The sequence below is a fragment of the Salminus brasiliensis genome, chromosome 22, assembly GCF_030463535.1.
Source record: "Salminus brasiliensis chromosome 22, fSalBra1.hap2, whole genome shotgun sequence".
Lineage (NCBI taxonomy): Eukaryota > Metazoa > Chordata > Actinopteri > Characiformes > Bryconidae > Salminus > Salminus brasiliensis.
This window is the reverse complement of record NC_132899.1, coordinates 11,340,975-11,368,165: the sequence shown is the minus strand read 5'-3', so window position 1 is coordinate 11,368,165 and position 27,191 is coordinate 11,340,975. Positions and strand designations below refer to the sequence as shown.

At 39.9% G+C, this 27,191-nt stretch overlaps 1 protein-coding gene across 6 annotated transcripts in view; it reads right to left on the bottom strand.

Annotated features, from left to right (window-relative positions):
• Positions 1-27,191, bottom strand: part of usp54b (ubiquitin specific peptidase 54b) — a 134,904-nt gene that overhangs the window by 36,669 nt on the left and 71,044 nt on the right. For all 6 annotated transcript variants that reach the window (XM_072667213.1, XM_072667216.1, XM_072667218.1 and 3 more), the window contains 3 exons: positions 10,728-10,862; positions 4,707-4,820; positions 3,284-3,366 (listed from right to left, as the gene is read on the bottom strand). In XM_072667213.1, the coding sequence (XP_072523314.1) occupies positions 3,284-3,366; positions 4,707-4,820; positions 10,728-10,862 (332 nt within the window). The remainder of the gene's footprint in view (positions 1-3,283; positions 3,367-4,706; positions 4,821-10,727; positions 10,863-27,191) is intronic.

The following is a 27,191-nucleotide window of genomic DNA, read 5'->3' as shown; positions in this document are numbered from 1 at the left end:
GGTGATGGTATTAGAGAGTTGGAGATGAGGTGGGGTGGTGATCATCCAACATCCTGACCTCACTAATTCTCACAGTGATACTCTAAAAACTGGTAGAAAGCCTTTCCTATACAGTAGAGACAGTTACTCCAACAAAAGCAGTAAAAGCTTTTGGAAAAAACTATGAATGATTAGGTGTCCCAATACATTTGTCCATATAGTGTATTTACTATTTTTACATCAATGAACAACTTAAGATACTCAGTAAATGCATTCTTTGGCATCTTTAAATAACAACATGTACAGAATTGAGACCTTTCTGGTGTGTTTTTCCTGTGCAAGTGCCACAGGCCGGAATCAGGGGAGCAGGCATCTAGCACACAGGAGGGAGGGAACACTCTGTGCTATCACTTACTGCCACACACACGCACACGTGGCCAGCCACACGATCCACTGCAGTGCGTGTCTGCTTTTTGTGTCAGGGAGGATGGGCTAGACATAGAAAGGTAAGTGTATGAATGTGTGTGTGTGTGTGTGTGTGTGTGTGTGTGTGTGTGTGTGTGTGTGTGTGTGATTCACAGAAAGTACTGGGTTATTTGTTAGTGTACAGAAAATCACACTCAAAGCTCAGCACACATCAGGCATCTCTAGTGGCCACCATGCTTGAAGGACTGAACTGAACATATCTCGCCGTGGTCTGTCTGCCATACAGGTCAAAAGACGAGTCTTTTCCTTTGCAGCCTCTCTCAATAGCTCACTTGGTGTGTTTTTCATATGACTGAGACCTCTTAGCCCTACCATCATTGGTGAGGACACAGCAATCCACCTGGTGGGATACAGAGGTAGATTTCAGTGCTAAGGTTTTGAACAGCAAACTAGCTTTATTCTCAGTCTAGTGATGAAACAAGTGCTGGAGGATCAGCGTTCATTCACAACCACACAAAATGAGATGTTCTTGGCATGAAGTTCCCCCAGTTCTAGGGAAAATGTTTAAGTGGTACAGAACTTTTTTTACACTGTGGGCTGGTGCCACATTTGATTCTATAACTTAAGGTTCTTCACTAATAAAAAAAAAAGAAGTTATTTTTACACCACACCATCTTTTTCATGGAACCAAAAGTGGTTCACGTATCAGAAGGGGGGCTGGCTTCCTCCCTCTTTTAAGAGTGCACATGTATACTAATTAAACACTGGAGACACTCCCCAATGTCCAATAGAATGGACATAACTGAGGGGCTGGGTCAGGTACCCCATGAGGAACGCTGTGTCTGTAGTCCCAGTGAGTACCATCCAAAGACTCAAAGGAAAGGGGGAAAAGAGCAGATCGCAAATAAGAAGGAATAGGAAATTTTACACATGAAAGGCTCTGAATTCCTAGAGAGCTTATCTATGAAAATAGCTTATTTTAACACCTGCACTGAGGGCTCTTATTGGAGTCCCTTAACGGCAGCTGATTAAGTCAAACAGTGCACTCTCGCCAGGAAATTTACGGTGAGTGAGGGTGTGTGTGTGTGTGTTTGAGGGGTGCATACAATACAAAAGAGATACTGCCTCAGCAGGGCTGTGGTGATCGTAGCTAATGCCATAACATCAGATGTCAGCATCACGGAGATACAGCCTTGGATAAGCTTGGCAAAGAGTGAAAGAGAGACAGAGGGGGGGTGGGGGGGTGGGGGGGGAGAGAGAGACAGAGTGTGTGCAGGCCCAGTGCAGGCCCAGCGCCAGAGGTGGACTCAGAAAGAGGAAGGTTGGAACACTGTACCCTCCACAGATTGGCATTCCTACTTTTTGTTCTATGAGCTGGTCTAGTGTGCATTGGTTAGGCTACTGCTTCATTTTCTAATGAATTCAAAGCTTGTTTAGTTGGTGAAACATAGATTATATATTATTATACCTTAGTTGTCACTGATGTTTGTATGTTTTTACTTTATATCTTAATACTATCTAATATCTTAATGCTCCAGGTGGCAGAAAGATTTTGGGATTCTAATACTAGACAGACGACGTCAAAAACATCAAAACCCAACTTTCATACATTAAATGCTACTTATCCCAAATACTGGGTTGACAACAAGCTTCAACATTAGACAGACGTTTAATTGTAATTACAACAAGCAACATAACAACATCCATCAGCGTTTGAATTTCATTTGAAATTTGAAATTCATATAATTATTTTTATTTGACATCAATAAGATGTAGACATGTGACGTTTGGTAGATGTCTCAACCTACAATTAACCAAACCAGACCACAGTCTATTGACACCAGTGGCCAGATGGGCATACATTGATATTTAAGCTTATCGTGGCTGTCACATATCTCCAAATTTTTTATCTCAAACATGGAGATTTCTTTAAAAGAAAGATTCACCAAATCTGAAAATGTGAAAAACAAAAGATTTTTGTGTATCAGTGACAATGTATACCTTTTTTATCTCTCTGTGGAGTGTCAAGCATGCTAATACGCTTGGACTACCTAAAATAGCATTTTGAGAGAACTGGTATTTTTCTCCTGGGATCCCCCTACAGTTAATAACGGAGGGTCATTTACTTCCGTAGATACAAACCGCACTTGAACACCCACCCCAAATGGTACAAACAAGCATTTGTTGACAAGCTGAGGGGTACAGAATCAGCATCTACAGTGAAAGAAGCAGCAGAGTAATATTACAGGATTTTATACAAATATTCCTGCATTACGCAGCCTTATGCATTTTAGATGAGAGGTCTTGTGCAGCAAGCTTGTCCACCAAAGTTACATAGTGCAGCAGCAATGTCTCAGCCTTGCTTAATTATTCCTGCTGCTGGACCTCAGTACAAGTGAAGTGAGTAAATAAATGAATGAGTGAGTGAGTATTAAGGTATGTGTGAGTACTTCCAGCAGAGGTGTTCTTTACATTTCTCTACTGGATGGCTCTCATAGCCCTGATGTGAGCACTGACAGTTAATACCATATAATTTACACCCCCATTGCAGTTCTGGGTACATGCCAAGTATCTTACCAGGGCTCTCATCATCTAAAGCATCTACTCTCCCTTACTCAGCCTTCAGTCCCACTCCGCTGACAAAAAAATGCCCATAATGTGGCATTTTCTCTATCTGCACAGTTCACCTGCCATGCATACACCATCACATGGGTCTTCCTCAACAGTGACAGACCCAATCATTTCTGCTGCTCATGCTAAATTGAACCAATAACAGTGAAGTGTGGTTCCCGCAGGAATTGCCAGCTGCGTGAGTGAGGGAGTGAGTGTGAGTGTGTGGGTGCGTGTGACTAGGCTGACAGCACAGCGCTCCACTTACCAGAGAGACGTGGTGGAGATGTAGTGTACCATCTGAATGAAGGGGAGAGGGTCTGACGTAGCTCCGCAGCTGTTGCACACACACTGCAGGAGAAATCAGCGTCATTGCATGTTTTACACTTGGACCATGTCACACACTCTGAATTTCAAGTGCTGGGTCATGGTTTATTTTGGATGTGGATGGGGATGTGCACTGTTCTACTGTGTCACGTACATCGGCATGCAAAACCTGGAGCACTCCTGGCCAAAATATCTGTTACTGTGAATAGTTAAACAAGTATAATATGACGTGATTTTTAATATCTTTTAAGCAAGATTTCCATCTTTTACAGTTTTAAAATAACAAAAAATATTAAAATGCCACAACAAACACATACTGCATGGCCAGCATGTATAGATTTTCTCATTCTTCCTTGCTTCCCTTCTACTTCTGTGATATTGGGCTCTCCTGCATGAACTCCTCTTATGGGGTCTATCTACAGATTGTCAATAATGTGTAAGGTAGTCTTTTGTGTTTTTAAGGTGTGTTTAGGACAATTATGCTGCTGTAGAAGCCATCCTCTTTCCACCGTCCTCTTTTTTATTTTTGCTTACAGAATTTGCTGGTTCCACTGGCTGCAACACAAGGCCAAAGCACTATCGATGATTGCTCAACAGTTGGAAATGTTTTCATTTCATAAGATTCAGCATCCTTTACTCACCAAACATCCATAAAAAGGTATATTTTAACCACAGTGGTCCACAGGACATTAAAAATGTTCCTTTAAAAACTTGTGATGCTTAAGTTTGGGGTTTTCCTTCTGCTGATTCTTCCATGAAGCTCATATTTATGCTGCACAGTAGAAGAGTGCACCACCACTCCAGACTCTAAATCCTCATAAAAGTTTTTGCAGTCCAACAAGGGTTTAATAGACCTTTCTAGCAATCCTACAAGGAATTCAGAAAAATCAATAAAAATGATCGCAATTGACTTAAAGTCTTAATGTAAAAAGTGACTTAACATTAACTTCTATTAAAGTTAAAATTTACTTGAAACAATCAGATGGTTTCTGTTAGAAGTGCAGATTCTAGACGTTCACTAGATACCACTGTTCATGTATTTGTTATAACAAAGAAATGTGTGGAGTCTACAGTTAATGCAGAATGAAACTGAATTAAATGAAGCCCATAATTAACTACATAATTAATTATGTAATTTTGCTTAAATGATTATGCAATGTCAATCTAATGAATAACAAAAGGGGAACTCTAAAACCTCTAAACCTCTAAGGCTCTTTAACTGATCTCTAGATCCTTTTCTGCATGATATAATTTCACAGAAATGTGTAACCCCCTATCCCAGGACAGAGAGTTCATCAGCTGTTAGGAGTTTTGAGTAAAGGGAAAAAGAGTAACGACAGAGGAAACACACAGCCATTACAGACCTGTTCAAACAGCGTCATGGCGAACTTCTGGTGAGGGATGCAGTGCTTGGCTGTGCAGATGTCCTCTTTAGTCTCATCTGAGATGTGGAAGTGGATACGCATCAGGAGGTTCTCCTATAAAGAAAAAAGACATCTGACATTTCTCTCTGTGTGAGGGAGCGTGTGCGTGCTGTCTGCCTGAAGTTCGGAGAAAGCCTAAGATGGTTTGTATTGGGCCTGTGCAGTTGCACACTGCGTGAGTGTGTGAGGGAGATGTGTTTCTTTGCGTGTCAACCAAGTTGTGCAGTCGGCGTCGTTTATTCATTTTTCACTGTCAGCACTCACTTCACGTTAATCTGATCAAGGGAAAAGAACACATCTATATTTCATGAGTCATTTTGATTCCCTGGCTGAACAAATTTAAAATCAATCGATCACGCCGCTGGTGCCTGACACGCCAATACAGAACTGTGTAGCTAGAGAGCGAGACAGAGGGGCAAGAGGAAAGAAAAGAAATGGAAGGTAAGAAAGAAAGAAAGAAAGAAAAAAAGAAAGAAAGAAAATAAGAAAGAAAGAAAGAAAGAAAAATAAAGGAAAAGAGTGTGGAGAAAACGAAAATGAAAAGAAGTGGAAAGAGAAAGAAGGAAAAATGACAAAGAGCAGCGACTGGAAAGAAAAAGAAGAGAGTATGAAGACAAGAAAGAAAAAAAACAAAAAGAAATATGAAAACAAAGAAATAAGAAAGAATACAATATATACGAAAGAAAGAAAGAAAGAAAGAAAGGAGAAAAATAAAGGAGAAGAGTGTGGAGAGAACGAAAATGGAAAGAAGGGGAAAGAGAAAGAATGTAGCTCAAATTAAACGGAAAAGGTATATGATATAGTAATGGAAAAAAACTTCTTTCTTAGCACATATTTTTTGTATTTTGTACAATTTATATATTATATGCTTATTATTATTATAGTATTATATTATAATGATATATATATATAGATAGATAGGTAGATAGATAGATAGATAGACAGATAGATAGATAGATAGATAGATAGATAGACACATAGATAGATATATTATAAAAGACTTTCATATTCTATACTATACTATTGTTTTAATGTGAGCAGACGGTTATCAAGGCATTTCACTGCTAGTTGTACTGTGCAAGTATGTGACAAATAGAAATTATAAAGAAAGAGGCAGATAGTTAAAAATAAATGGACAGAAAAAAGTAACAGTGTGTGTGTGTTTGTGTGTGTGAGTGTGTGTGAGAGAGAGTGTCAGTAAGGATAAAGGATAAGGATAAAGGTGCACGTATTCGTCAGACTGTACTGCTCCCTTTCTCCCATTTTCATCTGTGTGATCACTGTCCCCGCCCAGCCTCCTCCCTCTGTATAATCCTCCACCCAGCCCAGCGGCCAGTTCACGCGCTGGACTCCCATTCTTCATTACCTATTACACACAGCAGAGAGCTCCCGCCTGCACACACAGCCTGCCCTGCCTCTACACACACTTCACAGAGAGTGTATGAAAAATCACAGCATCGCCGCCTAAAGCGCGTGTCATTTCCTGCTCACACAATAATGGAGTTCTCTCATCCGCAGCAGTGCAGATGTGTGGAGCGCGTGAGGAGAAGAGCGGAAATGAAGAGTTAGCACTTCGCTAATGTGCAGCCTCCCGCCTCCTCCACGTGCAGAGAGGACATGACGAGTGCTTGGCCCTGCGCCTGCCTCTGCCTCATAAATGAGGCAGTCAAATAAAGACAGAATTCACAGCAGCAGCTTGATTCAACAGCTCCTCGGCTAAAAATACTGGGACAGGAACGGCTCTGCGCTGCAGAGCGACTGGAGAGCTGCTAATTGAACTAAATAACACTTTGATGATGTTGCCTTTTATGACCTTGGAGGAAGGGAGAGCGGTGCCGCTTCTCTCAAATCTATAGAGGAAAAGTCCTGATACATACAGTACTGCTGCATATAAATGGCTAGTTAAGGCACAGCCAATCAGAGGCTCTCTCTCTACGAGTTATCTTGATTGGGCAGCTCAGCTGCTCAGCCGTGAATGATCGTTCAAGTGCTTATTTGCTTAAAAGCAATTATCTGTATTGATGTTTAAGCAGTGTGTCCTTTAAGACCATAAATGTTAGATAAACAGAGTCCACGTGCCTTAATCAAGAACAGGTGAATAATCAGGCTTGTGGATTAGAGGAGTCCAGGGCAGAGAAGACTGGACTACCTAAAGGAGCACCTCATGCACCCCCCTGATAAAAACCATCAGGAGTGATCAATTCAGGTATAGACTGCAGCCGGAGTAATGTTTATATACATATATAATTTTCCCAACCCATGCATAACCCTCAAGACGCCCCCACCCCCCCATCGTGCGGACTACCACACGCCCTCTCATTTTTCATATGTGCCTGGAGGGAAGCACCGTGTACCCAGCTCCAACAAGCCAGCCCACAGACGCCAATGACAGCCATCACCGCTGCAAAGTGTTGTGGGGGAAAGAGCAAGGCCAATCATGCCCTCTCTGGGCCTCGGCTGCCGATGGCTAGCAGCATAACCGGGAATTGAACCAGCGCCTTCCCAGCGCCTTATTCCTCCAGACCACCCAAGGCCCCACCCCCCCAGCCCGTGTCATTTATTTAATAATAGATGTGTTCCAAAGCCTAAGCTGTAGCCAAGGTCGGACAATCCTATGAAAACTCCTCTTTAGTAGCCTATTTGTCACAGAAATAGAACAGTCTAACCAGGCTGTGTTGGACATCACCGGAAAGGTCCCAACTTTTGTAACTGCTCTGTTTTCTACCATTTTTCTACCAATTTTTTTTACCAATTTCTTCCCAATCTGGATCGCCAATTACCCAACCCACACATATTCTCCCCCTTATCACATGCAATGATCCAGACACTGGGAGGGTAAAGGTCGACACGCAGCTCCTACAACACTTGTGCACCGAGCCACCGCCTCTTTTTCTGAACTGCTACTGATGCAACGTCACTAGGCAACCAATACGCTCGGAGGAAAGCCTGCATCAGCATCAGCCAGCAGACGGCAGTGCTGGCCAGCACTGCACTGGAGTGATGTGTGGAGAAAGCACTACTAATCTACCCATCCTGGAGAGAGCAAGTCAGTCAGGGTGTGTAACCCCGCTTTGAGTCAGCCCCAAAGTACATGCTTTACACATGCATTTCTGGACCAAATTCTGATTTTAATTTGATAGGATAAAGTGTATCAGCAGTGCATCTCAAACACTTTCAGTGATATTGAGGTGTGGACTCAGGGGTGGTCTGTCCGTTGTTTTGTATGAGGAGCTCCACATCATTTTAGACCCACACAATGCTGAGTCGTCTCCTCACAGTGGAATGATGGACAGAAAGACCCGTGGATGTTTTCTGAAATGAGAGTGGAGCTCGATTTTCTGCTTTCTCTCAAAAACAAATCTTTAGGCACTGTTTATCTGATTTGGTGGTCTACTGGGACTTGCACGGTTTCTCTTTATATTTTAAGCATCTTTCCTTTCCTCTAGCTTTATACACTTCTGTTTTACTTACTTTACTTACTTCCAGTTGCCTGTTTTTTTATTATGTATATCATCTTGTTTGTCTTCATACACAAATATCTCCTGAAAATTGAGTAACTTGTAGTTAATTACTGTTTTGAATGGAAAAAATAAATGAAGGCTGAAGTGTGTATGTTTGTGTAGGCTGGAGAATACAATAGGCAGGTCATCTGAACAATTTACCAATCCATATGAGAACACTAAAACATACATTTTGGCATCAACACCTAAAGTTATCACCTAATTAACACTAATAATAATTGTGTACAATATTTATTATTATTATCAATACATTACAATACATCACATTACATTCTAAGTGGCTTGTACCTCTTCACCATGTACAGAAACCTGGATGTGTGAACTTTTTGAAGAAATAGTATAATTACTGCCAATTTGCAAAGGCAGAGGTTAGGTTAAAGTGTCAATGGCTCTAATTACTTCCTGCATCTATAAAAAGGCCTCACCTGCTAACTACCTGCTAACCCCCCAGCTGAGTTAAACATCACTTACAACAGCTTAACTTCCTTTAACTCCCTGCGTGATCTCCAACCTGCCCACACTTCCCCGCCCACATTTCTAAAACTGACCACAGTATACGTATATGTACAATCAGCAGCACATACAAGATAAACATCTGTTAGATGTCAGATCTAGGTAGACAGAATTTAAAGAAAGAACAGGAAATGGGAGCGTGAAGGGTGAGGAGAGAGGGAGAGAGGATCCTGCACAAGAGGACAAAGAAGAGGTGACAAAGTAATAAAAGAAAAATAGGAAACAGCAGAGATGGCACCAATCCAATATACAGTCTTGCTATCTGGACCAATAGCAGAAGTGCTAGATCGGATATTGAAAAAAAGAAGAAAAAATATTATTTTGGTTTGTGCGATAATGACAACCACCACATAGAGCCTAACATTAACATAAGAACAGGGAGTAGCTAGCTAAATAATTATATAATTATAGTTAGCATTACAATTATACTAGAATTATTATATAACATATTATATTTTCTTAACTAAATAAATAACTAAAAAATACTGATTGAGTCAAGGGTAAACTTTTGTGACGTTTCTGTTTTTATCACATTATTGAGAAATACAATATTAAGTGCTACAGATATTACACTTCATTTAAACAGTGTAAAAGGTGTCTTAAACATAAATTATATTTTGTATGTCATGTCGAGTACATATTTTGTTCTCTGTAAAGTGCCTCAATTAAAATGATCTTCTTTTAAAGCTTAGTAGTAGTAGTTTTTATGAAAACAAGACTCAGTAAATAGTCAAGGTTTCAGTGTTGTTAAAAGAAATAGAGATGGTAAGATTACCAGTGTTGCTCTATATTGTAATAACACCCAAAAATGCAAAAAAAAAACTATACACTAATTTGTACATCAAAATAACAACTTCATAATCTGTGCCTCTGTTTGGCCTCTGTTCATGTCTGTCCTTATCACGCCTGTCCCTTTGTTTTGTTTCAATGATCTTATTGTTTTTGATCTTGCTCTGTTTGTCAGTCCCAGCCCCGCCTGTTCGCCAGTGTTCCCACCTGTGCCTCCTCATTAGCCACACCCCCTTGTTAGTCCCAGGTGTTCCTTGTGTGTCCATTGATTTGGTAATCTTAGTGCTTGTTTGGTTTCTGTTTGTTTTGTTAGTTAGTCTCTATTCTGTTATGGGTGCTTAATCTGTTTGTTCTGTTTGTTTGTTTCCTTGGTTGGTCTCAGTACTTGGTAGGTTGGTTTACCTGTTGGTTCTGTTTTTGTTTGGTTCTTTTGTTAGTCTGTGTTTAGATTGCTACCTAGTTCGTATTCCCTTTAAGCCTGTTTGTTCTTTGTTAATAAATATCCTGTGCGTAAGTCCACCTCCATCTCCAAGCTCCACCAAACCGTGACAATGCTTCACTGACCTGTAATTAGGAGAACAGCGTCTCTATTTTTGCTACTCCGGGTTTGGCCGGCTGCTAACTGCACTATGTACCTTTGGACAGGCAGTATAACATTCGCAAGAACTGTGTAGCAAGTCATATTTGTGTAAAATCTTGTAATATTACTCTACCGCCTCAGACCACATGCTTCTTTCTTTTCCAGTGGTGACTCTGTATCTCCCAGCTTGTCCAGAAATGCTTGTGTAAAGTGTGTTTTTCTTGGAGTGGCTCAAAGCTTGACCTGCACTTGTAAAAGCCCGTTTAAAATGAAAAAAAAAAAATCTAATAATGTAATGTAATAACTAATATTATATTATCTTGACTGTTAATATAACACTTTGGGTTTTACCACTATTACAATACCTCTTTAAATATGTAAAACAGGTACAGGTTGATCATTAGTAATAACATTATTAGGTTTGATTACGTTTTTGACTAAATTAAGAACAAAATTGTGTTCCTTTTCTGGGCTTATGACATTTGTTTTATTTATTAGTGCTAAGCAGATGTGTGATATCCAGGGAAACACAAAACGGAAGTGGATAAAGAGTCTTACGAAGCACTCAGCAGCGTCGTCCATGATGCCCAGCTGGAAGCGCTGCTCGTCCTGGAAGGTTTTGGCCAGAGCACTGCGTAGAGCGTCCGACGGCAGCACCTTCTCACTGCTGAACTGGAACTGGGCAAAGATGCTCTGCAACGACAAACACAACCAAGTCTTACTGAAGCAGAGATACGCTGCTTCACACACACACACACACACACACACACACACACACACACACACACACACACACATACATACATATGCACAATCCAGCACATTACCCATCAGCATGGCCACTCACTGCCTGAGGTTAACATTCCCCCACTCTCCGTCACTGAGAAAACATCACAGCTAATTAACTATGTACCCACGCATAGATCTGAAAGCTACAACACATATGTCAAACGTCAAACGTTTCTATACACCTGACTGAACGTATTTTTTTCATAATTTCAAAAGACATTATGAGGTCAATGCCTACACATATATGCTTAAAATGTGTTTTCAAGATAAATATAAACAGTTGATGCTTACAGTACAACTTTATTTCCAGATACCTTATAACGGAGCTTTAATGGATGCTGAATATAATTATATTCATATATATAATATTAATATACAGCTTCTGGCAAAAATTTATAGAGAGCTTGATTCTCTGATTTGCAGCACATGTTTGAATGCTTCTGTAAAAAATTGATTGTATTCAGCATCAAGAGGCAGTGATGATCTATATGATTACCTCTGGAACTGCACCTTCTCGAAAATGTATTTAATGTTCTCCACCACTCCACACAATGCAATTTCCCTCATCCCCAGCCCAATGATGTGGGGCCTTATATCACTGCTGTTATGCAAAAACCTTCTCTACATTTTCCCCCTTTTGACATAGATGCTGAATGGACCAATAGAAATACCTAACAATTACTTGAAATAAAATCTTTTTTTCATGTAAATTAAGAAGGCTTTTGTTTTCTTCTGTAAAATTCATTTTGGAAATGCAAGTTTTTTTTTCATGACAGGAACAATGCACATGTCAAATAGTCATCTTGTGTGTTTAAGGTAGTGGTAACGTCAGGCTCCTGAACATGGCATTGCAGAAAGAGTATTGGGCTATAACTAGTTTGCAGATGTATCGAAGCATACTGGTCTTTCAGCAGTGGCAGAAATCCCAGTCCACAGGATATTTTTGCCATTCATGAGCAAAAGTGCACAAAGACCCCTTGCATGCCACTCCGCTCCATATGCTGCAGCTCCCTGCGGAGTGTTCGTTCAGAAGGACCTGCGTCTGACCTGACTGCTAGAAGACATTCACTAATCCCATCGGCGCTCCCGGTCTGCTTTGTTTTGTCTTTTGGACAAAATTTTTGCCACTGCTGGTAGATCAGTATGACCATATGCTTCGATACACTTGCAAATTCAGCTACCTCCTTCACACTACAACCTTTGGCACACCCGAATGCAATCACTCCTTTTAGCCAATCATTAACTGCGACCCATTTTCCACACATCGAACGAGACATTCCCTGCACTGTACCACCTCTTCTCAATCTATGAATCCCGTCACACACCCGCAAGTGTTTATAGCCCGAATATCCTCATGCAATGCCATCTGCAGAAGCCTGAAGTTACAACCACCTTAAACAAGCAATGTGAATAATTTTCTGTCAAAGGAATTTGGTCAAAATTAATACAGTGAGATGGAGTTTCAAAACTGGTGCCTGGTTCTGTAAATCTTCCACTTACAGACATGCGCAAGCTCCCATGAGTCATGAAGGACAGAGCTGTCCTTGAGTTTTGCTGTACATAAAAAAAACAAGCCATTGCTTATAGCCCATTGTGTAACGCGTCAGCAGATAATCCACACTGCTGTCCATCAGCATCGGCACTGCTATTAAACCCTCTGAACAACAGCTGTAAGAGAATGCACGCTCATTTCAGTACAGGCTGATAAGCAGCACTAATGGACTGAAAGACACTGACATTAGCCACTACTGTCAAGGCAACAATAACAGAAGAGCTTAACTCCTACATGCTGGATGCACACACTGATTTGAGCAGATTAGCTTCAACAATGATCAACCAGGGGCATCGTGATTCACTGATTAAACTCAATCAATTACTTGATACAGTTACTTGATTAAAATTATCTTCAGATGACTTGGCAATTAGTAGTTGCTCATTTGTGTGATAATGACGCATATTTTAAATTATCTTGCTGCTCTATATTGCAGTAAAACAGCTTTTATTAAAACTTCTGTTTTTCTATTTAATTGTTTTGCCCTTTTTTAAAAGCTTTCTAGTTTTGTTCAGTAAAGCATTTCTTTTTTTGTAGACAATTATTTTTCAATCATAAACAAATATAACAATTATAGAATCTCTTTCTAACTTTCCTAAACCTTCTTAAGACCCGCCCCCCCCCCCTCAGAAAGGAAATACAAATGAATGAATGAATAAATAAATAAACAAACAAACATTTCTGGATTCACTCTCCTGGGGAAAATTAAGAATTTGACCGCAAGAAAAACTCTAGTTCTAGTTCTAGTGTTTTTGCTTCATCAAAACTGTATGAGTTGTTGAGAGCTCCGCTGGGATGTCCAATAGCTTAAAGGCCAGTCATTACTACCCACCAAAAAAGAGGAATCCCAGTGTTTCACCAAAACAGGTTTAGGAACTGCAAGACCAGCCAACAATATATTTCTTTCTCATGCAGGTAGAGCAAACTGGAGAAATCATTTTACAAATTATAAATGTAATAGTCTTTGCTAATGTCATAGAAATATGAAATTGACATAAAATGAAATGGACAACTGCCTCCAGAAAGTAGGACATTCCCAAAATATAGCCCAGTGAAACATTTTTGAAACATTGAACAATTTCACATCACTTATTGTTTGGTTGATTATGATTTACTGACTGGTTAGTAAAATTATTTAAAAACCTTCAGTATATTACACATTTTACTTAACTAATTCTCAAAATATCTATATAAAAATATCAAATATATCAAAATATCTATATATATATATATATATATATTATAGTTAAAACCTCAGAATGCTGAATTAAATATAGAAATATTGAGTATATTACTCATTTTACACACATATTACTTATATTACTCAATGAATCATTTAAATATTTAGTTTATTACTCCTTTAAAAACCAATCACTCGATTAATCATTCAAATTCATTAAATCGTTAAAAAGTATTTTACTAATACGTAAGCATTAAAATATCAATAATTACAGCTTTATAATCAACCCTTTAGGACACACATATAGTCTTCAGGCCTAAGACTGCTGTGCTGGCTGTGGGAGTAAAGTTAGGGAGCTGGGGTCTACCTCAGGAGAGGTGGGCTGGTGGCACAAGAACAGGTAATGCAGTGTGGTGACTGCAGCACTGCACCAAGAGTAGAGAGAAGCAATGGAGAGAGGGGGGAGATAGAGGGAGGGTGAAAGAGAGGGAGGGAGAGAGAGGGGTAGCTACCCCACTGAGCAAGAGCTGGATGAGGGGAAATTTCCACCACTCTATCACTTCCATCCACAACTCACACTGCTGAGCCCAGCCCATAGCACACAGTGAGTTTTACCCATAGACATGTCTCAGTCTCTCTCTCTCGCTCTGTGTCTGATAACACACAGGCACAATCTCACTCTCTCTCACAAACACACTAATCTGCACATGCTCACATGGATACACAGACACACTCACTTATCAGCACATAAACATATACATGCCACAAGCGACACTCGCTCACTCTCTCACTCTCTCTCTCTCTCTCTCTCTCTCTCAAACATATGCAGTCTCTCACTTGCGCCTCCATACCCCATCGCTCCCTCCTTTCCCTCTGTCCCGCCCTCCCTCCCTCCCTTCCTGTAGTCGCTGATGAAATACTCAGGACAGATAAGGGCCAAATGGTAGTCCGGTGTGTGTGTGAGGCTCATACATCATGTCCAGCAATCAGTCCTCAGTCTGCCTACAGCTCCACTCAACCCCAACACAGCCGGTATGATTGGTCCAGCACTAGGAGCACAAGGTATCAACAAAATGCTATTTATATTGCAACACACTGTGGTAAGCCTTGCAGCATATTACTGCAAATCTACACTGGTGAATCATAAATGTTACACACTGTCCGGGCTGTATTATTTTGCCCATAATTATTTACTTTGTTGACATAAATGCAATGATTCATCAATTTCTTCCACAGAGGAAAGCACTGCATGTCAATGTTTAGTCAAGTATTTATTTAGCCAATAGCTTGGCTATAAAGTACCCTAGGCACATGGCACAGGGAACTGAATCATGAAAAATATTACTAAATGATCAAAATATTCAATTTATTAGTTATTTAAAATGGATTATTCGATTAGTCACAATAAAATTCAATATATTACTCAGCTAATAACTCAGTTAAGCATCAAAATATTTAGTATATCAGTCATTTTAAATGATTTTTCGATTAATCATTAAGAAATTTTGTATAGTATTACAAATTTGTAAATGTGATTACTCATCAAAATATTCCGCATACCACTCATTTAAAAAGAAATAAAAAGGTTTCACTGTTACGGCACAATCATGTCTGCCTGCCAGTTGAACTGGATCACTGGTGTTGACTGATAATGTGACTGCTGCACATTATCAGTCTAACAGTAAAAAGCAAGATGAATTCCGAAGTGTATAGAGCTACCCATTCAGCTCAGATTCAGATCAATTCTGAAAAGAAAATAAACAATAGATACTGATAACTCAAAAAGATAACAAAAGCAACTCAAGAGCTCCTTTAAGCAAAGGCATAAAATGTTTATTAATCCTTTAGAACCCTGTATGTAAGCCTACACTTCTTAACCACATTACTGTAATTACATTTCATCATAACATTTCATAGACCCCAAAATAAAACCCAGTGGGACTCCACAAGTTATGTTTAAAAAAAAAAAAGAATAACCAAACAATTCACAACAGTTTCTGCATTAGGATTTAGTACAGAATAATAAATCTAGGTTTTAAGTGCTTAATGGCAGAGTCAGTCACCATTCTCCATTCAACTTAGCACACATTTCACTTACTGAAGACAAAACTGTAGGCAGAAAGAAACTGATAATGACTACAGTAGGTCTGGCCAAGCATCTTAAGGGAGGAAACTCAGCATGGTAACTCAGCATGTCCATGGGTTCCAGATTTCCTACAGTCCCTATCTGCAAAGTATCTGCATCCAAGTATTAAAATGAATTCTTATCTTTCTAATTATGTCCAATTACTATAGAGCCTGTAAAAATGGAGAGGCTGAATGGTTTACACTGCATACATTTTTAAACCCTCACACGAAGTTAAAAAGCACGATAAACTCTTTTTTAATATACTTGATTCCAGAAAAACAATGAATATGCAGGTGTCCCAATACTTTTGTCCAGACAAAAGTAGCACCAGAACACTAGAACTAGAACCTGTTTTGACACACAGACAGAAAAGAACAATGCCTACAGGATGGTGTATATGACATGGTGCCCTGAGAGATCTTGGCAGAAGCACTGGAGCACTGAAGGGTAGGGTTGAGGACACACAGAGCAGTGCACTTTTCCACAGGAGAATGTGACTCACACACACACACACACACTCAGAGTCAATCTGCTGATCCAAGAGTTATACCAACTGTACCATCTGCACCAGAACTATGCAAAATGAGTCACACATAGACTCACATACATACACACATGCACACATACACACACACACATATCATCCACTAGGGGCTCTATTGTCATCTGCAGGCCCTAAGGCATTGCCTGTGAAATAAGACATTAACCTCCACTCAAAGACACAAGTCACTAGTCTACAGCATCAGCGCATATCCCCCACCCTGCTCCAAATTACAAGGACACCGAGAATGCAAATACACACACACACACACACACACACACACACACACACACATAGACACAGTGCTTTTTATATTGACTGTTATGGTCAAGAATCCAATTGACCTGTTTACATTTGTGACGCATGTCAAATGCGGGGTTACATGAAGACCAGCACTCCCAGATCACTATTCCATATACTTCAGACTACAGGGCTGCACATAGGTCTTAGGCATTTGAGTAAACAGTTTAAAACCATTTCTTTGGGGAATAAGTGTGCTTAGTAAGTGTGCTTATTAGAAGCACACTAAGAAGAATTTTTAGAAGAACATGGGTTTGGTTCTAGATTTCTTCTCAATCTTCTTATAAATTGCACTGATTAACCAAACCAGGTAATGGATGATGATTGCAATTAACAGTGTACGATATAACAAACTAGCAAAAACTATACATTATGTGTCAAATGTTAGTGGACACCCCCCTCTAATGAATGCATTTAGCTGCTTTAAGTTGCACCCATTGCTGAAACAGGTGTGCAAATACACAAACACACACACACACACACAACACACACACACACACACAGCTTGTGTAGTACCTGTAGAGAAGTACTAGGACTCACTGGAGCAGATAAACATGAACCTTTTGGCACCATGCCTAATGCCTGGCGTGGGCTAGAAGGGTATACAGCTCTTCACTCTTGTCGCTGGATACAAGCAAATCCTCACAGCAATGCTCCAAAATCTAGTAGAAAGCCTTAATTGGACAGTAGAGACAGTTACTCCAACAATAGCCTTGATTTAGGAAAAAAAAAACATTGAATAAGCAGGTGTCCCAATACTTTTGACCTTGGTCCTTATCTATTAGCGATTCACAATGTATCGTTAATGACTGCTTTTCCAATAGTAACCTTTTGCAGTACTGATACTTGACACCATGAGTTACAACATGAGTTGCAACATGTAAACAAGCCCTTTAACAAACCGGAAAAGTTGGTATTGATTACTGTAAGCATCCTGGCCGACCTTAGATCAGTGAGAAAGGCTAATCAAGCTAGTCACATGACCCACCAAACAATCATTGAAGGTACATCAGTGTGTTCATCAATATCCTGTGACGCACACTGCAATATGTAGCAATATACCCGCGGTACTGTGCTTGTGCTGCCTGTATCAGACGGCTCTATCAAAATGTCTATAAGACAAACTGAAGGGTCAATAAGAGTTACCGAGAGAGAAAGTGTGTGTGGGTGGGCGACCAAGAAGTATACGAAGAAGGCAGGTGTCTAGAATATTACAATATTAGAAAAGATGTGATATAGTAGTAGTTCACTCATTTACACTAAAACTGAGATTTTTGAGATCTTGGGTTTACGCCACATTCGTGAGTCTGGAGGAAGGTCTCAGGAAGGTCTATACTGCTGGTAATTTAGTCACAGTTTGCTTATGCTTTTACAAAGTTTTCATGATGAGGCCCACTGTTCGCTCCACAGATCTCATCAGTCTGATCCTGAGGCTCCTTCACCTCACTCTGAAACATTGCAAAAGCCTCATTTTTCTTTGTTCTATCCTGTGTGTATCCTGTAAATCTTAGTTAGCCAGTTTGGATAAGAACCGATTGGCCGGTTTTCACCTTAGGTGTTTTCTGAGGTAAACCAGATGCAGCTGTGTTGCCAAGATAACGACAGATGTGGCGGAATATCCAGGGAAAAAGAGCTGTCTATTATGTATATGTTTAAAATTACCACTACGACCTTTCGACTCATAAACACTGGACTTTTTTGCCTTGTGATATTCATCTTTTAACAATGTGCTTCAAATGTTCACTAATATTTCTAGTAAAAAGTAATTAAAAGTCAGATCTGTAGGCATGGGGGATTGTTTGTTCAAAGCTATTACGTCTCCAAAACCTCAGTTTTAGTGTAAATGAGTGAAATACTACTATATCACGTTTGCTAATATTATAATATTCTAGACACCAGCCTTCTTCAAATATATTTACAATATTTAAAGCAACAAATGAATAAAACTAGGGATCAGGGCTGATCCAGGAACATTTGAATGGATTGGATACCAGCTATTTAACCCCAATTTTACCCACTGTGTTCAGAGCGCCATCTGGTGTCCACAAGGTGCCATTTATAGCCATTATTTCTAGTCGGCAGCAGTGTGGACGAGTAGAGTCTGCAGTGTGGAGCTATTTTACAGTGGAACATGAAAACAGACTGCTGTTTGGAAATAGGAATTTGCCAGGAAAATTGCACCAGTGCATCTCTATTCTTAATGCGATATTGAGCAAATCACATTAAAGCAAGGTAACACAACTACAATCTAGTAAACAGCCTGCCACTCCCTTCTGCCAAGCTAACATAGAAAAAGGGAAAGCTGTTCCAAGTCAATAGACACTTCAAGCTGAAAAAAACTCTAGCTATTTGTGAAAGATGACACATAGCAGTGTGTGGGAGCTGCACACAGAGGGTCAAGTTGAGCCGATGTTATTAATAAGTAAGTGAAAATAACACTTTACATTTTTTGTGACACTGTAATATAATAAACATCATATTTTTTCTCCATAATATATATATATATATCTTTTATAAATAAGCACACAAGCTTCGTCCATTCTAGCAGGGGTTAAATCCTTGGCTTATTAGTGTTAAAGCCCAGATACACTTCATGGACAAAAGTATTGGAATCAATGGGAGAAATGCTTTAGAAGAGCACTGCTGTATGGATTTGACTGTATTCAGCAACAAGAGCATTAGTGAAGTCGGGATGTTGGGTGATCACAACCCCACCTCATCTCTAACTAAGGTGAGGAGCACCATCATTCCAGAGAACACAGTTTCACTGCTCCTCAGCTCTTTGCTGGGGGCTTTATACCCCTCTAGCCCACACCTGGCATTAGACACAGTGCCAATATCTGCTCCAGAGAGTCCTATTTAGCAATGCTTTCATACAGGCACTAGACAAGCTGTGTGTGCATTTACACATGGGTAAAACTTAACATAGCTAAATGCATTCATTAGAAGGTGGTGTCCACAAACATTCGGACATATAGTGTATGTCTTTCTGATCATGTTGATGTTTATGTGTTCCAGACAGTCTTATTCAATTGGTAATACTTCGATTGGGATGTAGTTCCATGCATACAGTTCTACATCAGTTTCTGACATCATGCAGTTACGACTGCTTAGAAAAGTTAATTTGGCAAATTTGGCATTATATATATATATACACACACACACACACACACACACACACACACATTTTTCTGTAAAAAAAAATATGATCAGGCCTGTTATATAGGTTCAGCTGTACGAGGTCCATGATGTACAGTTTTCATAGTGAGATCAAATTGACATAATGAAGGAGTTTTTAGATGATTATTGTCAGATCTCAAATACTGTTCCATCAGCCAATAACATTAACCATAACATCACTACAATGAAGTAAAGAGCAGTGATTATCTTCATCTACAGTGGGATTTGTGAAGCGGTGGATACATTAGGCAGCAAGTGAACAGTCAGTTCTTGAAGGCGAGGTGTTAAAAAAAATTAGGAAAAATGGGCAAACATAAGAATCTGAAGCATTTAGAAAAGGGCAGAATAGTGACATTAGGCAGGTCTTGGGTTTTTTTCTTGTATATAGTGGTCAGTATCTACGTCTCATTGACGTGACTTCACAACTTACAGGACAAAAGATCTGCTGCTAATGCTTTTGTGCCAGAAACGATTATGTTATTGCTGATCGGTATATATTCAATATTGTTCTAATATCAATTTGGAGATGACTGAGTGAAACATAGCCTAATTTCAAATGACCAACACCACCTGCATATACATAGTCACACACAGTAAACACAGAACACAGTAACCCATAAACCTGTTTTTATACTTGTTTTGAAACATGAGCAGCAGCTCCAGTGGCCAACTGATTACACAGGCTAAAAGTTCAGGGTTCAGAGGGGATGTACCAGTGAAGCGTCTTGACAACTGACCACAGCTGAATCTGTTAAAAGCCTGCTGGAATCCAACTGACCAATAATAGCCATGCTTTCAAGTATTTTAGTGTGCTTAAACACCCAGTCACAGGTCAGGATGATGCTGTAAGCAAAATTTTAAACTGAGTTGCTGAGATGTAGTTATTAGCACACTTCCTTTAACTGAGAATACATGCTTTAAGGCTTTAAAGAGACTTCTGAACCTTTATCATCTGTTAAATTAGTTATTTTATAAATTCTGCACTGGCAGACGCCTCTGAGCACAACTGGCCTCTATTTTTGACACCCACACACACACACACACACACACACACACACACACACACACACACACACACACACACAACACACAAGAGGATGAATAGAAAAAAATAAGAAATTATATGATGCATGAGTGAATATAGGAATTCAGTTAACCCATTTCAATCCCGGTATTGTCACAACCTCTATTTCTATGTTTGCTAGAGGCTTTCTGTACAATTAGACCAGCTTAGTTAATTCATACAATACAGAATAATACAAAATATTGTAATAATGGCCATTAATTTCCATGAATTCCCTGAAATTCCAAAATCAAAAACCTAGCCCTCAAAGGCAAGTCTTATATCCTCTGCATATCAGGGCTGTGCACCATAGAAGTACCTGGCGATACAATATGTACCACAATACAGGGTTTATGATACGATATACTGCAATGTATTGCGATACTGTGATGCAAGGCAAAAGTCTAAAGACTCACTTTTGAAAACTGATTTTTAATAAAAATTTTTTGAGAATCGATACAGTATTGCAAAGTAGTGTCTTACACTCCAACAGCATATTAGCTCCACATCCAGTATAACTGAAGTTTGCCTATACTATTAAAAATAAAGGTGCTGCAAAAGGTCCTTTGAGTGATGCCATAAAAGAACCGCTTTTGGTTCCATAAAAAAACTAACTTTTGTAATAGAAATGTGTGTGAATGTGAAGAACCTTTAAATCAGATATGATTTTTTACATCAATAGAAGATTAGTTAAGCCTATTAAAGATTTCTCACACCCACATTTCTCCGTTACAAAAATAGTTCTTTACGAAACCAAAAGTGCCTCTTCTAAGACATTGTTCAATTAACCTTTTGTAACATCTTTTTTTTTTAAGAGTGTATAGCGCCACCTTCACACTACAATGTTGTATGTGTTACAATCTCTGATGCTCATTGCATTTTAGCAGATGAGCAATATTTATGGACAGCGGACAGACTGACTGACAAGGTGATTACACTAGGTTACCCACATTCCAGGCAGGACCCTAATTACTAAAGATGCTCTGCCTGCACTATTTGCACATTTTAATTTTAATCTGATTTTAATGAAATACATTTTTTTAATTATTTAAAGTAATGTAGCTCAGAGCAATGACCTGCAATTCAAAGTCAGTTTACTGCCAATCACTAAACTGTCAAAAACAGGTCAGCAGCCGGTGCACGGGTTCAGCCTGTTAAAGCTTGTCCTGGTTCAGCATGGTTTCTGGTGCACAGCCAGGAAATTTCACCGTTGGTTCCAGGAACTGCTGTTAAAAAAAAGGTAGGAAAATGAGCAGAGAACTACATGTATCCCACTTCCACACGGTTTTGGCTGCTGGTGAAAAAATAGCAGAAGTGAGCGAGTGAGTGTATGTCTGCAGAAGTGTGTGTGAGAGCGTGAAAAGTGTGAGAGATTTTAGCCAGTGCTGCGGTGCCTCAGTAAGGCTGAGAGTCATTAGAGGACAGAAAGCCTGCAGCTCCCTCACACCTAGTGATAGGGCAAAAATGTGGGCTCCTTAAAGTCACACCTTAGCCCCAGTGGCCAATGACAAGTAGACACACACACATGCAAACAAATACATATGATACCGTATCTAAATATATTATATATATAATATATGAACACATAATACACACATTTCTGTATTTATATTTGCTCTGCATGTTTTATTTTACTTCTAAAATAAATGTTCACTGATGTAAAATGTATTATTTTTGTCTGATGTCTCTCCAGCAGAAGAATAGTTCTAATTACTCATCTTGGTCTACCAGTCCAGTTCCCCTAAACTGCCTTTTTTGAAATAAAACTGCACTAAAGAAAACACAATCTGCTTACAGATTTTTGTGTAAAAGCGCCGGGCTATCGATAACAGGGTTGCGGGCCACTGTTGGGCCCTTGAGCAAGGCCCTTTACCCTCTCTGCTCCCCGGGCGCTGGAGTTGGCTGCCCACCGCTCTGGGTGTGTGTGTGTACTCACTGCCCCTAACACATGTGTGTGTGTGAGTGTGTGTTCACTACCAGATGGGTTAAATGCGGAGGACACATTTCGCTGTACACTGTACAGTGACAAATACGTGCACCTTTACCTTTACCTTTACCTTTAATGTTTAATTATACATTTTGTCTACTGAGTATTTTTACATTTCTGAGAAATTTTAAATATATATATATTTACTTTCATTAGACAGACAATACTTTAAAAAAATCTTTCAATAAGTTTCAAATGAAAATAAAACACCATCTGTGCCACTGCTGGAATGCTGCTTTTTTATGCACAGCATAGTGGGCAGTGGTGGCTCAGCGGTTAGAGCGCCGGGCTATCGATAACAGGGTTGCGGGCCACTGTTGGGCCCTTGAGCAAGGCCCTTTACCCTCTCTGCTCCCCGGGCACTGGAGTTGGCTGCCCACCACTCTAGGTGTGTGTGTGTACTCACTGCCCCTAGTTCACTAGTGCGTGTGTGTGTTCACTACCACAGATGGGTAAATGCGGAGGACACATTTAGCTTTTTTACAGTGACAAATACATGCACCTTTACCTTTTTTTATACCTTAAAAACAATAAAATACAACTTGACAAACATAAATGACTATTTGTTAATTTAGGAACATAAATATACATATTCTGTATACACCTTACTGTTCTCTACTTTTACACAATTTTAAATAATCCATGACCCAACACCCTTGTTAGTGACATTTAAATAGTGAATATTTAAATGGAAAAGCTCAATTACAAAATGGATCAAAGCACTTTTTACCTTTTTAACTGTCTAGGGTTACAAAGCAGCATTACAGAAATCCACTAATAATAATAATAATAATAATAATAATAACATCAAAAACATAACAAATATAGACCTCCAGTGAGCAAAAGGTAACAGTGGCAAAAAAAAACTTCCTCAGAGCTGGAGGAACCGATAGTTTGGCGTTGTTGTTATTGGAGTGCAGCTCATCACCACCATACTTTGCTAGGAAATATGGGCTGCTACATGAACCAGGTCTCATGACCTCAACTTTTCTTCTACAGTGTCTACAGAAGAGGAGCTCAAACTGCACTGGAATCCACGGTGGGCTCCCTCGAAAAAAAATCTACATCTCAGCTGACTACCAAACTGGAGCTAAAACCACATTAGAAGTGAAAGGGCCAGCTAGTTTTGATCTCCCCATCACATGTAACGCTCCCAACACACAGAGGGTGAGGCTGACAGATACCTCCTCTGACACAAGCGCAACCACTGCCTATGCAATGTCCTCTCTCAGGCTCTGGCTGCTGAGCTGCCAAGCCAGGATTTGTACCAGCAATCCTCATAGTAGTGATAGTAGCAGTGCCTTAGTCCACTGGACCACTCAGAGCCCAGTACTTTCCTCTGATTTTAAGAATATGAGAATCTTAGAATGACCCCACTACAAAAGCAAAGAAGAACCACTAGCTAAGAAGAGTGCACAAGTGCCTCATTCAGACAGATCTACTGAAACCAGTGCAAATGTCACACTACTTTTAAAGGTGTGCGATCAAGGGCAGTTGCTGTGCGCTTTGCAGTACTGCAATAACAAAAGACCTTAAAATAAGTGCAGCAAAAAAGCTGTAAGACAAGCTTTTTATAGTCTGGCAGAAGCTTTCTGAGAATGTAGCTCAACTTCATATCTCTGAGAGAGAGAGAGAGAGAGAGAGAGAGAGAGAGAGAGAGAGAGAGACCGGAAACAGTGAGTGATTCCAATATTCCCTCAGTGAGAGCACTTTCAAATAAACATACACAACACGAATATTCACTTATTTGCTGTTTGCAGTGAGGACCATATTGCAGCACACATTAGCAGCGTTAGATCATTAAATTTCAATAACGTAGCAGTTGAGAGGATGGCTGGAGAGTGGAGCCTGTGACGACTGAAGCTCAGGCTTCATGAGCCTGCACTAACGGCCCACCATTAGAGCCCAGAGAGAGGCGACACGCTACATGCCATGCTTTTCCATATGGGGGCCTGGGGGCCACTCGAGGAAAGCTCCATTCCCACCGTGGGTCACAGCAGAGCACTGGCCTGGAGCCATGCTAGAGGACACTAAACAAGCCTGAGTGGCCATCTCGTTGAGTCAGGCAACACTAGACCAGGGGCTTCACCGCAGGGCAAACGGAGGCCAATCAGGGGACGGATTTTAGCCATGTTGACTCATGTCATTCTTGAGGGAAAATAAGATCAACATTATAATCAATGATGAACTGATATGGGAATGGTGGTCTTATGCTGATAAATTAGCATACCATTTATGTTAATATATGTTCATCTGTGTTATTATATCTGTATCATAACACAGATGAACATTTATAATGGTATTTAACTCGTAAGCAGTTGTCTTCTGTACTTAATTACTTTTAAAATCACTATGCGCCCTTAAAGCAGATTTCTGTCATTGTGATTATTTAAACGGAATAACTTTCATTTTAATTAATAAAATATTCCAAAGCATCACTTCTCCTAAACCTCTGTGTTCAATGTTCAAATTGTAAGACTGGAAAAGAGAAGCTCTATTTTTAACAGAATATGGAAATTCCATCAATGCATGCAAAGAGGATTAATACAGCGTGTGAGAACGTGAGAACGGGGAAAGTGAGAGAGAGGGAGAGAGAGAGAGAGGAGAAAGAGAGAGAGGGAGGCAAATCACAGTGAACACCCATAAATCAAAGCGTGTGTGTGTTTCTGGGAGTGTGTGCATGTGTGCATCATGGTGTAGCCTTGTATCGCCACAGCCTGGTTCCCTTGTATGGTTCCTGCTGCCTCAGCACCTCACCTCACCCACACACTTAATTAAGGGGGAGAGAGAACGAGCGAGAGAGAGAGAGAGAGAGAGAGAGAGAGAGAGAGAGAGAGAGACGAGGAGGGCCAACAACTCAATCACAGCAAAGAATTCCATTAATTTCAATCACACTCACACACATAATTACACTAATGAATTTCATATTGGACATACGAGCCACAGAGACCAACATAATGAGCCTTAAGGGATTAGAAACCACAACATGGTCCTCAGTCTCATTCACTGACACATGGACACACACATCGACAAATGGACATCCACACATGCACACACACGTAACTCCTCCTCTAGCCTGCCAATACAAGATTGTCACAACCTCTCCGACAGCAGTTTCTCTCTCTCTGGTTCTCACACACTCACTCGCCACCATAAGGCTCCTCTGCCTTCATATGCCTCCACAGACTGTTCTCCGGCTTCTCCTCTGAGTCACTCTCACGTTGCTCAGCAAGGCCTAATAGAGCTCTCCTGTCCCAAAGACTTCCAAATAGACGTAGCACCACACAGAAGAGTCCACATGGTCACCAATAGACCAGCCAGCTCTGTAGGAATGTGCAAGAGTCTATTTCAAGCCATAGTTTCACAATAAAATCAAATAAATTTTTGTCTCAAGTGCAAATGATCAGCCAAGACCAGTTTGGTGACCAAAGTTTGCTTCTTTAGTCATGAACTGCTATGAAGATAAAGCAGCTAAGTAATAGATACCCCACCAATGAACTGCATGCCAAGTCTACTGGTTTTAAATATTTAAACGTATTTTAATACTAAAGATTGGCCAAAGAAAAAGCATTTACCATGTTACATTCAACATATATTTATACATTAATGCATTAATGCTCTACAAATCATAAACTAAAGCCCACTCAGAACTGGGAGATGGGCCTGTCAGATCACAAAATAATTGGCAGTGGCATCGAAATGGCAATATAAACAACCCCCCACCCCTCAGTAGCATTGCAGATGTTGTATATATAAGTATATAAAAATGCATATCTAAAATGCTAGCCAACTTTTTTTGTTATTATAGCCATTTTTTGCATGTTTTAATAATGTGGTGACACATTATGTGTCCTGTTTCCACTGGATCTGACTATATAAAATGCTTTAAATCTAATTTGAAAGAACGTAACAACACAAAACATTTGTCGCGTGCTTATGTCGCAGCATGAAGCTGAAATTCCACCTTAAACCAGTGCTGCAGTTTCATTCTGCCTCCCGTAAGTTTCACATCATTTAAGGTGGAGCAGAAAATACCAGTAAGAAGCTAGAGACCATCAGCCTCTTTGGCGCAGCTGTGTTTGTATCCATAAATTACAACGGCAGAAATGTTCTCCAGAAACTCAGGTGATGAGATGAGAAGCAATGGCAATGACAACAAAACAGAACATTTCCACACTGTTTTAGTAAATACAAAGAGAAAGACATCAAGACAGGACAACCATAATCACCATTAGTGTTGGACACAGATGGAATTCTATGCAGTGAACACACACACTAGTGATCAAACACACACACAGTGAC